The 16,812-nt window shown below is 47.5% G+C and overlaps 1 protein-coding gene across 2 annotated transcripts in view; it reads right to left on the reverse strand.

The window, feature by feature from the left end:
* ep400 (E1A binding protein p400) overlaps positions 1–16,345 on the reverse strand; it is a 49,349-nt gene extending 33,004 nt beyond the window's left edge. The window contains exons 1-21 of one of the 2 annotated variants that reach the window (XM_062543418.1): positions 16,178–16,345; positions 14,039–15,388; positions 13,585–13,695; positions 12,822–12,906; positions 9,640–10,046; positions 8,513–8,812; positions 7,571–7,756; positions 6,739–6,879; positions 6,133–6,211; positions 5,965–6,029; positions 5,431–5,488; positions 5,214–5,303; positions 4,857–4,970; positions 4,229–4,422; positions 3,503–3,677; positions 2,965–3,101; positions 2,333–2,502; positions 1,821–1,995; positions 1,379–1,515; positions 645–831; positions 226–395 (exon numbers count right to left, since the gene is read on the reverse strand). In XM_062543418.1, coding sequence (XP_062399402.1) covers positions 226–395; positions 645–831; positions 1,379–1,515; positions 1,821–1,995; positions 2,333–2,502; positions 2,965–3,101; positions 3,503–3,677; positions 4,229–4,422; positions 4,857–4,970; positions 5,214–5,303; positions 5,431–5,488; positions 5,965–6,029; positions 6,133–6,211; positions 6,739–6,879; positions 7,571–7,756; positions 8,513–8,812; positions 9,640–10,046; positions 12,822–12,906; positions 13,585–13,695; positions 14,039–15,355 — 4,298 coding nt within the window. In that variant the 5' untranslated portion in view covers positions 15,356–15,388; positions 16,178–16,345. Of the gene's footprint in view, positions 1–225; positions 396–644; positions 832–1,378; positions 1,516–1,820; positions 1,996–2,332; positions 2,503–2,964; positions 3,102–3,502; positions 3,678–4,228; positions 4,423–4,856; positions 4,971–5,213; positions 5,304–5,418; positions 5,489–5,964; positions 6,030–6,132; positions 6,212–6,738; positions 6,880–7,570; positions 7,757–8,512; positions 8,813–9,639; positions 10,047–12,821; positions 12,907–13,584; positions 13,696–14,038; positions 15,389–16,177 lie in introns of both variants that reach the window. The other variant, XM_062543420.1, reaches the window with a different exon arrangement.
* Between the last annotated feature and the right edge of the window lie 467 nt (positions 16,346–16,812).

Here is a 16,812-nt window from a genome sequence, read left to right on the forward strand (position 1 = left end):
GGGTCATAAAGTTTCTGAAGTCTCATCCTTAAGTTCCACATTTGGCATGTAACACACCCAGTGGTGGCATAATGTTCATGTGTTGATCTTGGCCTTTGTGCAGTGGTAGAGTATATTTTTGTGCAGTAGTGCATATTTTTGTATGCATATCCACGTGTGTGTGTGTGTGTGTGTGTGTGTGTGTGTGTGTGTGTGTGTGTGTGATTTGATGGACACACTACATACTTCATGGGCTTGATCTTGCAGGCTTTCGGTCTGGCGGCCGGTTCTGGGGCGCTGTGGATCTCCTCGATAAGCTGCCGGGTCACCTTCAGCTTGGGGATGACCTCCTCCGTCTCATAGCGACTCAGCTTGGTCTCATTGTTGATCAAGTCAAACAAGGACAAGTCCAAGCTCTGACACACACACACAAACACACACACACACATTTAGTTCCACAATAAACAGTCATTACTCTGATGACTTATTGAAATTCACACCCAGATACCACCACTCTGAATGACACTTTCTCATAAAGGCCCACTTTGTTTGAAGATGATCTGAAAACCGCCTCTCTCCAGCAGGCCAACACACACGCGCGCGCGCGCGCACACACACACACACACACACACACACACACACACGTCTCATCTGGCTTGGCTCACCTCGCGCTGGTCCCGCTGCAGTGCGTGGAGCAGCAGAGAGGGGGTGCTGTAGACCAGCGGCTGGCAGGTGTAGGAGCTGCGCGTGTCCCGCGTCTGGAGCAGGTCCGGGTGGTTACAGATCCGCTGGAGCTGCATCAGCACCTGCAGCACGCTCACAAAGTGGCCCGTCTTCAGCGCCTCCTGAGCACTAGGGGGCGACAGAGGACAGGGTGGGGGAGTTAGTCCTGTAGCAGTGATGATGGACATGTTTGTCTGACCTCAGACCTCTGAAGTTCGCTACAAAATGGACCCAAAGCTGATGGCATCTTTGCCCATAATTCAAGCAAACTACCTGTGGCAAGTTGCACTGCAAGTTAGTTCTGAGGTGGCAAAACACACAGTCCAACATTTTAATGTGCTGAAGATCACAGTACCCACTCGATGGTAGAGGACATAAGTGTGTAGAGCAAAACGTCTGCATTCCAAACGTTTCGTCCCCATGAGTTTAACAAATGTGATAATACAAATTCCCTATTCAAGATCTCCTTATTATGGGTGAAGAGGGCAGCATTTTTGTAGGCGAATATCAGAGGTCTATCGACAGTTATACAGATATCTTAATGGTGGTCTCTGTTATAGAATGCATCTATATCATAGGCATCTTAGAAATTCCTACGTATCCTCAGATTTGTGCGTGTGTGTGTGTGTGTGTGTGTGTGTGTGTGTGTGTGTGTGTGTGTGTGTGTGTGTCTCACCTAGGCTGGGTGAGGACGTCCTCGTATAAGCTCTTCTGTCGCACGGACAGGCGACACTTGAGGATGTGCTCGTACTTCTTGGGCAGCTGCTTCTCCACCTCTCGCTTGGAGCGCCGCAGGATGAACGGCTGGATCATCTGACCAGAGAGAGAGAGAGAGAGAGAGGCGAGTCAAACACCTCCCCCAAACCCACAAACACTAACACACACCGCTGCCACACTGCAAGGCAGAGCCGTGTATGTACATGCTGTGTATGTTCTGTGTTGTATATGTCTTGTGCTGTGTGTGTGTGTGTGTGTGTGTTGTATGTGTGCGTCTGTATGTATGTGTGTGTGTGTGTATACATATATATATATACATACAGTATATGAGTGTGTGTTCTGTACTGTGTGTGTATGTATGTATATATTGTGTATGTGTGTGCATGCAGATGTATCTCTACCCTGTGGAGTCGGATGACGAGCTTGTGACAGTAGTCCTGGTTCTGGTCGGTGCCGGCCTTGACGGGGAAGTCTGCGTAGGACCTGGTGATGCCGGGCAGCAGGAAGTGGATCATGGTCCACAGCTCCCTCAGCGTGTTCTGCAGAGGGCTGTTGATCAGCAGGATCCTCTGCTGGCTGCAGTGGACACACCAATAACAGACTGGGATTAGGAGTGGGACACCACCACTATGTACTCTATATAGTTACATTCATTACATGCATTATTTATCATAGACACTTAGAGATGTATACGTATCGGAAATAGCTTTTACCAATTCAGATTATGACAGAGTACATTAAGTATTACGTTACTTCCTTTATGTTTTTCATTCATTATGACATTATGACAAAGCTTCCATTATATTTTGGCAAAGCTACTACTGACTGAACAATACAAATGAACTAGAGCAGGACCAACAAGTGAGTGTGTGTGTGTGTGCATGTAAGCATGTGTGTGTGTGTCCCAACGGACCTCTTGATGGTGAAGATGGTGTCCCAGTGCTTCTCGCTCATGCTCTTGAGCAGCTGCACCTCGTCCAGCACCAGGTGGCTCCAGCGCCGCCGCAGGAAGTGGCTCTGGTCCTTCATCAGCAGCTTGTAGGAAGTGATGCACACGTGGAAGCTGTTCACCTCCGACCACCACTGCATGCAAACACACACCACCAACGCACATCATTAGCTTCACATTATGCAACCCTGCATATGTCAAACAGATTCCAGTGTCACTGCTAACCAGTAACCAATCAAAGAATACTACGCTGGAATTTTTTAACGATCAGCAGATAACTTGACTCCAATTTACAGTGCCTATAAAACTTATTCACCACCTTTGGATATTTCCACTTTTGCCCCTTTTATAAATGGAATAATAAAACATATATATTTTGCTATTTAGTTCATTACTGTAGAAATTTGTTTTCAGTTTGACAGGGTTTTTTTTGTTCATCATAGTAAAGCAATAAAAGGGGAAATACCCAAGAGAGGTGAATACTGTTTAAAGGCACGCACATCCTCCCACACGAACTCAAGCTCTTCCTAGACTGGGCTAAATCTCCAAACCACATTATAATCAGGGGCTGTGTCATCGCTCTTTGAGGACCGTACCGTTCTGGTGTATCTGCGCTCGCGGGGGCTGCCCAGGTAGAGCAGGATCTTCAGGCCGGGGCACCAGCGCTTGAACTCCATCTCCCAGCTCAGCAGCTTACTGCTGCGCACCACCACCAGATGAGGGCCCCAGATACCTGTGAGCGCACACACACACACACACACACACACACACAGAGCAAACCACAATCACGTTAGTGACCTGTGCCTTTGTACCATCTACACAAGAGGACTGAAAATGAGTGATATTCTGGTAAAAAGCTGAAAGGGATATTCTGGTATGATACTCCATTTAGATATAATCACTACAAGGTCTATTGTGACTCAAAAATGATCAGTCTTGGAATGAGTATCAAACCGCCTACTTGCATACAGTACATCAGTATTCAGTGCAGACAATAAAAAGTGTGCACAACGCAAGTAAGCACTCGGTGTACACTAGCAGAGTACTGACGGAAATACGTGGTTTGAGACACAGCCAGTGTCTGTGTGGGCTCTGGGAAGTCCCCCGTGGTGTTGAGCTACTGATCCCTCTTACCCTCATTGCAGGCCAGGTGGGCCATGTAGGCCATGGTCTGCACCGTCTTGCCCAGGCCGGCCTCGTCCGCCAGGATCCCGTTCAGGTGCTTCCTGTGCAGGCTGGCCAGCCAGTCCACCCCCACCTGCTGGTAGTCCCTCAGCGAGCCGTGCAGCAGGGACGGCGTCTGGAACCGCTGGGGGGAGGGAAGGGGGAGGGAAGAAAAAGGGGAAAAAAGGAAAGATACAGAAGGAGAGGATGGGGAGAAAGAGATGAATAAGATAACTAAGCAGAAGGATGGTCGCCATGGTGATTAAAACAGCTAACGTGGAACTCCGTGTACGGATTCCGCTTTGTTCTCCAATGCTCTATACTTTTGGAATCCTGCACCTGCCAGTTTTTGGATGTGTGCGCCTTGTTGAGAAAGAGATCAATACCAGTGAGGTCTACTACACCCACTTCCTTGTATTGGAAAGTCATTTAGATTCTAGATAAAAAAAAAAAAAACTGCCATCGATCACTGGAAATGTTCCCAGGAAACCTTGCCGATGACTCAGATGTTCCAATGACAAAAGCCAAAAGCAACAGGGAGAGTAGCCTACTTTGGCTCCTGCGGTCATCAAGACCTGAAGTGCTCACTGACTAAGCGATCAAATTGAATAAATGTGCAGACACGCACACGCACACGAACACACACACACACACACACACACATTATTATTATGATTATTATGGGAGGGCACTGACCGAGCAGCTGGTTTTGGCCTGGCCTTTGGGCAGGATGAGCTCCGTGGCGGAGGCCACCTCGGCGATGTCCTTGGGAGGTTTGTTGCCGTCGGCGGCGGAGGACGAGCTGCTCTCGGAACCCCGGAACTGCTCCATGCTCAGCAGCGAGTCGATCAGCACGGCCTCGTGGGGGCTGCCCAGGGGCGCCTCCATCTCTGTACGGAGCAAAACGAGCCGCAGAGAACAGCACGCCGTGAGCTTTTGCCACGCCTGCACACCACAGTAGTCGTAAGAGCAACATGCTCGAAACGCACATTAAATGATTAACCGGAGCTGTTCGCAGCCATGATAACGCATCCTTCCTCTGCCTCACCCAGTTTGGTATGCCTGGATGGCTCTTTGGTTTTAGAGCAGGTTTTGAAGCGCACCCGATATATGTTTGGACATACTCAATTCAGAGCTACCAGTCATCATATATATTTTCTTCCTCATATTGACTCTGCACCTTACTAATTAGTAATACTAATAGGGGACGTGTGTGTCCTCTCTTCAGCTTTCTGCATAACTGCGTGTGGCATGGACTGCGTAGGAGTTCAGGCATAAAGAACAAAACCTTGAACGTCTAGAGTGAAAGATGGAGTGAGCTCACCTTCGACGTCCTCTTTCTCCTCATCCTCACTGTGGGAGGGAGGATGCGGCCACTCAAAGTCTTCTGCATACGCTCCGGCATACTGCTTCACCAGAGTATCCAGAGGCACCTCAGCTAGAGAGAGAGAGAGAGAGAGAGAGAGACACAGAGAGAGACAGAGAGAAGAGAGAAAAAGAGGTAAGTCCCACAACAAAACAATCATGGCTACATCAAAATACTTGTACAAAATGTGATGACTGACCATCTATTTCAATTACATTTAGCTTTGTTAGCATGACTGTACTGTAGGTACAGTGTTGCCAAAGCACAACAATAAAACCAAATATTGATTGAGAGAGAGTGACAGCATCCACCAACCATCCTTGGTGAGGTCTTCCAACTCGGTCTTCTGGTCAGCTTCCACCTCCATGGCCTCTTGTTCCTCTATGGTGCTCTCTTCATCTTCCACTGGTGATGTACACATACACACGCACGCGGTCAGTACACAAACAACTCATATCCATACATGACCATGGTGAAAATCGGAATAAATAGTCCACTTTATTAAGATAAATACACTTGCCCATTGTTTTACCTTCTTCATCAGTCAAGGAGGAGCTGGTCTTTCTCTTTCGGCCTGAAGATCGCTGCTCCTGTGACAGAAGGAAAGAGAACTAATGAGTCTTTCCATTACACATCCAATACACTGGCAAACTAAACTATACAGCTCTGGAAAAATGCAAGAGACCACTGCACATTTTTCTGACGTCATCCTATGGTTGACGAGTGACATTTAAATGAGTTGACTGTCATATTCAATTTTGCAGTGGTCTCTCAATCTTGAATATGACCGTCAACTCATTCAAATGTCACTCAGCCACTGTAGGATGACATCACTAAAAACAAAAATGTAAAAAATGTTTTCCATGAGAAACATCAACATTTGACAAGTGGAGAATTCGTTCTGCAGCAACAGTACACTTTTGCCAACAGTGAACCCAGGTTGAGGGTACATATTGAATTTGACCAGGCAATTTTCACCACTGTGACCTGCCTTCACCTACAAATGTGCCGTGTGATCCATGCGAGGAGACAAAAACAAGAAACAGAAATCGAGCTCATGACTTACAGCTGGGGCCTCCTTCTTCTTCTCCTCATCCTCTTTCGGTGAAGGTGTCACTTTCGCGCTTTGTCCTACAAAGTGTTTTAAACACAGCAAAATAGTTACGGTAATGCGATAAGCCGTTCCGTAAGGGGGAAAAAAAAGACATCTGACCATTTTATGAGGAAATCTCACCTTTGCTACTCTTTTTCTGCAGCCGAAGGGCCTTTTGCTGTTTCTCATAGATCTCAAAGCGCAGTTTGATCTCCACCACCTGAGGAGAGAACATAGAAGAGAACTTTAAGAGTGCTTTGATCACACAACCACTGCTGCAGTTTTAAAGTATTCAGATTGACCACCTGGAATTCACTATGTGTGAGTGAACATGTGTGCTATGTTAAGAGTGGTATAAAAATTTTTTCCATGGGAAGCGTGCAGGTCAGAAGAGAGCGGTCTTTGGCCCACATCCCAGGCACTGCATTCCTAGGTGTGACAGGTTCTTACCTCTACTCAATCATTCCTATTACTGTTGACTCATAGTTGACAGACACTGTGTTTTACATTTTTCACACCCGTGTTGTGCCTCTTTCACTCAATAGCCACATTTACATGGACACTTTTAATCTGATCAGAAACGGAATAACTGCGCAATCGGAATTAATTTGATCATATAAACACCTCAATCTGGATAAAAAACACCTGATCTGATCAGAATGAAAAGAGTATTCTCAAGGAAAAGTAGACAAAAACGTCAAAAGCGGCGGTTTGAGACACAGCCATTGTCTGAGGGGGAGGGCGTACCTGTTCGATGTTGGACCAGAAGAACTCCACCTCCCGGGCGATGGCGCCGGCGATGTGCCGAAGTCGGAGCTCCTCCTCCCTCTTCACTCGCTCCTCCGTCTTCCGTTGCTCGTCATGGTAACGGGCACACGTGCGCACCAGCTGAACACGGAGATTCACACAATGAACGCAGGCAAACACATTTCAGACAGATAAAACCCCACGCATTGTAGATACAGGAGGTACCATACGTATTTCAACACACGCTAAAGTTGACTATAAAGAAGAATATACAATCATCTTTTGGAAATTGATTTTAATGCCTTAAATAAAATGAGGAAATATCCAACCTTTAAGGACATCAATTTTCTTGTGAATGAATATTGTAAATACATTTTTTAAAAAATCCTTAAATACAGGGGTCATAAGTATTGGAACCCCTATGTTAACCCTGTGTGTTAAATTCCCATAGAGGCAGGCAGGCAGATTTTTTTTTTTTTTGTTTTGTTTTTAAAGGTCACTTCTTTCATGGATCCAGGATACTATGCATCCTGATTAAGTTCCCTTGGCCTATGGAATGAAAATAGCCCCACATTATCGCATACCCTTAACTTCACCTAAAGATTGGTCTGGTGTTTTATTTTAATTTTTTTTTAAGTTAGCCTACTAGCTGGTTTGATTTGCACTAAGCTCAATGAGTATGAAACAAACAAAAAAAAGGGTTAAATGTAAAAATTAAGCTAAGATTTGTAGAACTGCACATAAAGACATAAAGCTCTAATGTCTTTGGGGTGAATTCAGTTTCTGACCGATTCGGACAGATCCTATTTCAGTTCCTCAGGAGGCTGCTTACCTTCTTGGCGGCAGCCATCTTCCATCGCCTCTCTTGGGCAAAGTCTGCGGCCATCCACTGCATCTCCTCCAGCAGGTAGTCCCAGTGGGACTTGGGCCGTGACGCCTCCTGCAGCTTGGGCAGCCGGCTGGCCGACCACTGGCCCTCTTTACGCAGCTCTGCGATGCGCTGGTGCACCTGGCTCTCCTGAGGACCACAGACAAGCAGGAACGCTCAACAGAACTCAACAGAACGTGTTGAATAAAAGAAGCCTGCTTATCGAACTAGCTGCCTGCTATTCAGTCACAGACAGACACAGAATACACTGGCTAGGCTATCAAATTTACAGCAACACTAACAGGGGGGCTACACCAGATGCGTAACTGAAGCGTTCCGTTCGCGACGCGTATGTTGCAGCCGGTCGTAGCAGTTAATAATCACTGTAGTCAATGGAAGTAGCTACACCAGACGCAACAGTGGCGCGTACATTTGAAAAAAATAGACCCATCTTCTAAAATTGGATTTTACGCGTCGCGAACGGAACGCTTCAGTTACGCATCTGGTGTAGCCCCCCTGTAAGTTCCACGTGAAAGACCATAACAGAAATACAATAAATCCCTTCTCCTGAATTCAATCCTCATCACCCTCTCGATGATTTAAAGGGCTGTTTAAAATGCTTCCTGGTCTCAGGAAGATGCGTTGGGAAACTAGTGAGGAAGCCATGAACACACGAGTACAATGGCCTACATATCATCATTCCACAGGTTTAGCTTTTGTTGGGACTCAAACATACAGATTGATCATAAATTGGACATTACAGGCCCAACAAGAACTTAAACACCTGCCAACCAACTTAAAAATGTCATCATCAGATGGGATTCAACTTGATTGTTTGTTATTCTGGGCCACTAGCGATGACACATTTTCAGACCACATTTCAGATGTCCAGCATTCACTCCTCACCAGTTTGGCCTGCTCTGCTTGTTTGTCCTGGGAGTTCTCCTGGGACGACTGGCCAGCGGAGCCCTGGGCCCCGGCGGAGATCTTGAGCGCGGACGTCCCGTTGGCAGTGGCCAGCTTGGATTGGCCGGGGTTGGACAGGGCGTTGGCGGGGCGAATCCCAGAGGAGGCGAGGGGGGAGGACAGGGAGCCGGGCGTGGAGAGGGGGGCGGGGGAGAGGGAGGAGCCCTGCAGGGAGTTGGCCATCAGACGCTGGCCGCCAGCCTGCGTTGGGTCGGTCACTGGACGTACAAGAGTCACCGTCTGGAAGAGGCAAAAGGGAAAAAAGAGAGGAGAGAGAGACTGTTTAGTAAAAAACATTAACAAAAAATAACACACAGATCACAGATGACTACCTACCTACATTCACACACACCTATATACAGAATTTCAAATTGATTTTCCATTTAAAAAATCATGGTTCGATTAGATTTTCTATCTTTTAAAAGTGATATTAATAATACTAATGTATTTCTTATGTTGTTTACTTTTTTTGGCCTTATTTCCAATTATGTCTTGGGGGGGATTTTATTTTGAAAATGTTTCTTACTTTCAGTCTGTTCATGATACAAGCTACTAAACAGAATAGACATACACATAGACGTGAACATAGTGAAATGAGATAGCAATGAATGACAATTTGATTGTCATAGCACACTCTGAAGAGACACAAAGTTAGTGTTAATGGAATATTGGGCTTTTAATGTGCATATTATTACTTACCGTAATTTTAGATTTTATCAAGAACCATGTTAACTGACGTGAGTGAATGAACGAACGAACTGCAAAATATTTCAACACCCGTGATTTCAGAAAAACAGGAGGAAGGGTTGAGTTCGGTTGATGTGTTTTTTAAGTGCTTGTAGCTGTGTATGTTTATCTGAGTGTGTGCTCCCCCCCCCCCCTTTTGGCATGCATGCTAGATGTGACGCAGCATTCTACCTTTGATTTCAAAGCGATTGTGAGATCATTTTGATTGATTTTGATCGATCGTGACACCCCTTATGTATATGTATCACACACACACACACACACACACACACACACACACACCCACATCTGCAACTTCGTCAGCTCCAGTGGTGACTCACCGCTTGTCCAGGCTGCAGCATGCCCTGCGGCTGCTGGATCTGCTGCTGGAGCTGGATGTGCAGGCCCTGCTGCTGCATCTGCTGCTGGAGCTGCTGCTGGAGCTGCGTGTGCGGGTTCACTGCCGCCAGCACCGCCCCGGCCGCCTGCAGCCCCTGCACCTTCATCTGGCCCTGCAGGGCGGCGCCAGACTGCGCCTGGGCCTCCAGGACCATCTGCTGCTGCTGCTGCTGAGACAGGGCCAGCGCCATGGGGAGGCCCATCTGGGGGGGGCGGCCCGGCAGCTGGGGCGGCGGCGTGTGGAGGCTGGCGGCGTTCTGCACGGGAGGGCCCTTGGACGGGTCGTACTGCGGCTGGTTGGGCTTCTGGCCGGCGATCTGCACCGTCTGGGGGTTAGGGGGCATGCCGCCTGGGGGAAGGGCGGGTATCAGGGGGCAGGTCAAGCAGGGGCAGGAGGTAGAGAGGTGAGTCGAATGGATTAAATGGAGATAAGAGAGGGAGAGAGAGAGAGAGACAGCGAGAGATACAGAAAGAAAGAGAGATAAAGAAAGAGAGATAGATAGATAGATAGATAGATAGATAGAGAGAGAGAGAGAGAGAGATACAGAAAGAAAGAGAGATATAAAGATAGATGGAGAGAGAGATACAGAAAGAAAGAAAGAGAGAGGATATGAAGGAGGAGGAGTGAGAGAGAGGAGGGGGGTCCAGAGAGAGATCCCTGTTCATCACCTCCAGCCATCGCAGTCACTACAGCATGAGCACTTAACGTTCATTACAAACACAATCTACAGCAAAAGCATCACTGCACTATCAATGCACACTCGAGCTGGAACACTGAAGAGATCCTTCTCTCTGAAGTACTGTAAGGGGACAATTCTGAACCTTCTGAGCTCAGATTCATTTGTATCCAGCAGTTCTAGAAGCTTGCACGCCTCACTGGGAGGCATCATTGCAGAGCATGAAGTGATGCATAAATACTTAAAAAATATTCACTAAAACAAATACTTACTAAAGTGATCACTAATGAGAATTAGAAATGTACAATGACTACATTACAAATCATAAAGAAAAACAGAAATTGTGGAATCTACATGTTTCTACTAACAGAAACCCATCATGATCATGAGAAAAAATTAAATAACTACTTTTATCAAACAATAACTTTCTACTGATATCACTCCATGCATTTACTTCCACAAGACTTCATTTTTTAAAAAAAAAAAGAATAAATAAAAAAAGAAGAAAGAAAAGAGTTTTGAGAACAAAAAGAAAAGAAAACAAACTGAAAAAGAGAAAAGAGGAGAGAACAAGGAAGGGAAATGAAAGGATCACAGTAAGCACAAAGACACCACAGATTTAAGCATGCATGAAGCACAGGTTACTCTGGCAATAAGGGGCTACTTTAGCCAACTCGTCTGACTTTGGGAGGGAGCCTTCAGGCATTGCAAAGCAGAGGAGTGGGGGTGGGGGGGTGGACAGAAGGAGATGCACAACAAAAGCTGAGGGTATGGCCTGAAGCAAGGTTAGGGTGGGCAGGGGTTTTGCTGCACAGGCGACAGAAGCACGACTTGGGATGCCAACGGACGGACAATGGCATCATCCAAAAAAACGAAACCCATCAGGACGCCTGCCTGCTGCACATGAAGCGAGTGACCTTTGCCAGAGGTCAGCCATGGGCGTTGAGCGATAGACATTAGCAGCGCTCCTCGGGCAGGAGAGGACACGGACAGGACAAAACAAACACACAGAAGTCTACGGTGCTTTTTGTTTCTATCTGGTCTCGGGGCATTTCGTCTTAGGAGCTTTCCCTGCCGATATATTTGAGGAAAAGAAGCCAAGTCGGACCGGAACTGGAGACAAAAAAAACGTACGGGAGATATGGAACAAAAGATGACGATGGCGAGAGAACTCAAAAAAACAAGAGCCTCTAGATGGCAGACACAAGAGGACGGAGATGCACGGACATTCCAGGTGGACAATACGGACATGATGAATTCTGGGAAAGAGGGAGAACAGCAAGGGAAGAGGAGTGGAAATGTCAATTACAACTAAAGTAAGAACCACAGAAAAAAATGGGAAATAAAACAAATCATTTGGTGCCTGCAAATATGGAATCGCTGGAAAGAGGCTTTGGCGTTTTTTGAGTTTTGCGGGGGGTTTTTTCAGTTCTTCTGTGTTTTGTCATCTTGATGACCTGTGACCTTTTCTTCCAATTAGCCAAATGCGGCATCGCAGGAAAGGTTCATTTCCAGCAAAGAAGATCAGAACCAATCTTCAGAAGGAATGAATGAAGCGGCGTGATGGGAAAAAAACCAAACAATACATGAATGACAAAATAAAGACATGGCGTCTTCAGTTTGAGAATATGTAGGATTGGTCCATTGTGGTCTTCGTGCCTTTCCTCTTCCCTGTCATTTGCGGGAAATCAAACTAAGAAGGCAAGATGTCGGCTCTTGCAACTGGATGACAAGTGACTGGGATATGGCTGCAGTTGCTGCTGCTGCTGCTGCTTCTGCTTGTGAAGGGCTGGAGCTTTCTCCAAAGGAGTGGCTGTATTTGCTCGACACGGACGGCTCCGACCGGACATCGGAAACTTAAGCAATATAAAAAAAATAACAAGAACCGGCCTTGGCGACCCCCAGCGGCATTCCTACCTTGCGCCGTTGGCATAAGCTGCTGGAGTGGCACGCCAGGAGATCCTAAAGGACCTACAGGATGCTGGAAAATCATCCCGTGGCGACCAACTTCGATCCGGGATCTCTTAGCCTGATCTGGGGTGCAGAACACACAACACCCTCGTAACGGAAAATAAAAGATGAAATAATAATAAAAAAGAAAAAGAAAAACACAAACACACGCATACGAACACAAACATACACACACACACAGGTACACTTGGCAAAGAGCAAAGAACCCTCTGCGCGCATTCAGCCATAGGTGTTAGGGAGCCAGTACCCTTTCAGCCCCGTAACCAAATTACACAGGCTCCAAACACAAAGCGCTGGTGTAAGGTGCTGAGTTTAAGCAGAAGCAATCTGAGGGGAAGAAAAGGAAACCAGGAAAGGCAAAGAAACTGGAGAAAATCAAAAAGGGGAAGGAAAGAAAAGTTGAAGGAAAAAAAAAAGACAAAATAAAATAAAAATAAATATAAATCCTGTCCTCTGTCCAACGGTGACTCCCCTACCTGCTTGGCCCATGGCCTGTTGCCTTTTTAAGCCGTCGATGTCGATGGGGTTGGACATGCCGCCTCCTGCCATCCCCTGGTGTACCTGCAAGACAGAACGCTTCAGTCAGGAAAACAGTTTCGTTTCAGACACAACCAGGATACAGCTGCGTTGCCGTGCTGCTGCTGCTGATTCAACCTTTCGGGGGCACATTTAAAAGTTCCCAGAAAGGAAAATCACACAAGCCCCTGGGATTAAATGCAGATTGTGTTATAATTATTATTATTGATTGCTGCTGTGTATGTTGTGTCTTCTCTTTTTACAGTTAGAGAGGAAGAAGCCGAAACGAGAAGAAAAGCAAGGTCATTGAACTTGAACTTCCGCTCACTAAATGAAGCGTCTTTTTGACGCCTGCAAGGTTCTCTGCACAAGCATTCTGATTCACCACGTTATGCTTGGTCCCATATGTTCCAGCTGCACAGCATTATGATGTCAATGTGAAATTACCATCAATTGTGGTAAACAACAACAGCAACAAAAAAAAAGGTAGCAGGCAAATGGAGACATGCAGGTCATGCATGAGCCTCGACAAACGACAGGCTGAGGAATGAACAACTAAAAAACTTAGACAACGTTTTCTAGTTAGACTAGATTCCTATCTAACAAAGCTCATGATGATGATGGAAAGATGCATTACGGCGATGTATTCTAAGTAACGCATCCAAAAAAAAAAAATAAAAAAAAAAACATCTAACGACAAAATTCTACTCGTGTCTCCATCACCTGGAACTGCTGTGGTTGAGCAGAGAAGGCAGCCGATACGTTGGGCGGGAGCTGCTTCGCTATGGCAACTGGAGTCCCTGTCTGTCCGTCCTTTCCGGTCACGACCTTCACCTGAGGGGGGTTGGCATGGAAACGTGTATTTGAGGGCTAAGAATCTACACGGACGTGCTAAAACAACCTCTCTGCTATCGCCGCACTGCCCTTTGGGCCAAATAATGACCTCCCACACACTACGCATGGAGAGGTCCTTCGTGAGAGTGTTGGGGGGGGTGACGACCCTTTTTCCGAAATGGAACCTCCAGCCACAAGAGGCCACTGAAAAATCTCGCCTTTGAAGTACAGGTTAGACACCGACTATCGGGGGGGGGGAGGGGGGAGAAAAAGGTGCAAACTGAACGCAGAGCAGGGTCAACGTGGAAGCCTGAAACACATGCATCGCACATCTCTCTCCTACCTCGTCGTTGATAACCTCAGACTGCTCCTCCTCGTCCTCCTCGTCCTCTAGGTCAAGGTCGTTCTGTCTCAGGTAAGTGAAGAGGGGGACACACGGCTTCTTCTTGAAGGCCAGGTAGTCCATCATGTTGCCCTGCAGGTGCTGGAGGAAGAACAGCTCGATCAGGTACTCCTTGAAGACCTCCTTCAGGCCGTCCATCTTCTTGCCGTGGTGCTCCACGCACTGTTTCCTCAGCTGGGCCACCTCGGGGGTGGCTGGCGCGATCTCCTCCAGCTTCCTGGCCGCCGACTTCTTCATGGCTCCCGTGGGCGTGAGGGGCATGCTGGGGAGACCCTGCGAGGGGTTGGAGCGAGACGGGCTGGAGGGGGGCATGGGGGCTGGCACCCCGAACGGGGTACCCCCAGCTGCCACCACGCCCTGAGCGGGCTTCTCGAAGATCATGGGGCGCGCCGCCAGCTGGCCCTGGATGATGCTGCTGATTTGCGGGGGCAGGTTGGAGGTGGTGATGTGACCCGGGCTGCCCAAGGTCTGGAGAGCAGAGCCGGGGGTCACGGGGCTCTGAGGCCCCAGGTGGTGGATGGTGCCTCCAGTCTGAGAATGGGGCTGGGAGAGCCTCCTCTCGTGTGCTGTCCCGGCTGCGCCAGGCGACGCCAGCTGGACTTGGCCCGCCGTGGTGGGCGTGGCCAGCACGGTGCCGTCCTGGTAGACAAAGTGCCCGCTCGCGTTCGGGCTCCCGAGGCTGATCTGGCGGACCAGCATGCCGGCGTCCACGAACCGCGTCGGGCTCTGCCCGCACACCCCCAGCGTGGCGGCGGTGGCCGCCGGGGCTCCAGGCCGGGGCACGGCCTGCAGGGACACGGGGCTGTGCTGCGTGGGGCTCTGGGGCTGGATGGTCTGGGGCAGCGGCGAGGTCACCTGGATGTAGGAGGAGGTGCCCTCGAAGCGCCACTGCGGAGCCTGGTGCTGGAAGCCCGGCGACGCGGGGTTCTGCAGGGGCAGGGGCGTGAGGGTGATCTGCTGGTTGCCCGCAGCCGTCATCATCTGACCCACGTTCTGCAGGGTGATGTTCATGTTCTGGCCCGTCACCGGACTGCGGCTCATGATGATCTGGTAATTGGGAGACTGCGGGGCTGAGGGACTCGCCGCCGCCGTGGAAGTGAACGAAGTCACCGGCGACTGGGGGTGGTTGCCGGCGGCTTGCTGTTGCTGGGTAACCGCAAGGGGCTGTTGCTGCTGTTCCTCAGCCTCTGAGCTGGCCGTGGGTTTCGATCGCTGTAGTTGCCGCTGGACATTTGGTGGTCCTCCTCCATGGTGCATTGCGCAGTTCTGTAGTTATGTTGAAGGAGTAGTCTATAAGAGAGATTGGTATGATTTTATAAATGTAGTTAAATCTACTTCATTCATCAGGAGCATTCATCAGGAGTCAACCACCCATTCAAAACATGAGCTCAGGTGAGAATGTCCAGGAACAGATGACCAGATATCTTTTGCAGAACCCAGGACATTCAATTGTAGTGACGAAGCACTGTTCAAATACATTGACATTGATATTTGCTACACTATACACAACATAATCCTTAAAAATCGGATAATCCCATGGCCAACATGTGTTGACTACTTCTGTTTCATTAACAAGAATTCAGTATCTTATTATGGTAAGACTCACAGACTGGTTGATGATGATTACTTTCAACGGGGCTATTCTTATTTTCGCTCAAAAAGGTAAACAAACAAAAGCAAACCTAAACTGTCTTTAATTATTGTTATTCCTTATCTAGGCACCACATAGTCTGACAACCCACCTCTCAATTGACGTCTCGATAAGATACATTGGCAGTGCTATGTCGCTACGGTCCCTATAGAGGGCTATAGTAAGGCCTAGGCGTGAAGAACAGGCGGCCTTGCTAACAAGCGCTGTAATTTAAAAGCGCGGTATAAGGATAATGCAATGCAATAGCAAAGCACAGGGAGACATGAATGATTGTTAATTATTTGTACAACGCTCTAATAGCATTCAAAACACTACCAATAGTCAATTCAAAAGGTAAATAATAATAAACGCTTACGGTTAGCGCTATTGGGCTAGCGCGGCACATACGATGCTAAACACAAAACACTGCCCGGTCCATGTACACTCACCTGCTACAAATTCCACTTCTGCGCGCGTTACATAAACACTGAAAATTACGGTTCACTTTACAACCGACAGTTACAGGTAAGTAATTCTACAATGACTATAATGTCTTAAAAATGCAATAAATGCTCCACAGATATTCCATTCAGAAACATGGCGGTAGCCACCTTAGTTTTTCATTATTCGGGCTAAACCCGGAAGTTCTTCGACAAGGGGTCATGGCTCATTTTTAAGGACGGTCCTTTCGACCAATCATGTATCAGGAGCAAACAATGCTGTCCAATGAAATATCTTACACAATGTAGACGAGTAGCCTACTTGAGCGTCCAAGGATTCTGTTCCGTTTGATATTCCTAATGTTCAGCAATAACATCTTAAATAGGAATATTGATTATGACTAAAAATAGTAGCCTATATGTATGGAAATGTTACCGAATAACAACGTTATAAACTGTAAAAAAAAAGCATCAACACATCTTGCAATGCCAAGCTTGCTATTTATTGAGCTTATGTAGGCCCTATATATTCACAACAAAGGCCATCAAGGCTTTTGTGCTATGTTAATGCCATATTGCAATAAACTCAATTGTTGCTGAACTGTGTAGGCTACCACTATACAATAGGCCTAGGGTTTAAAAGG

Source organism: Sardina pilchardus, chromosome 8, assembly GCF_963854185.1.
Source record: "Sardina pilchardus chromosome 8, fSarPil1.1, whole genome shotgun sequence".
Classification (NCBI taxonomy): domain Eukaryota; kingdom Metazoa; phylum Chordata; class Actinopteri; order Clupeiformes; family Clupeidae; genus Sardina; species Sardina pilchardus.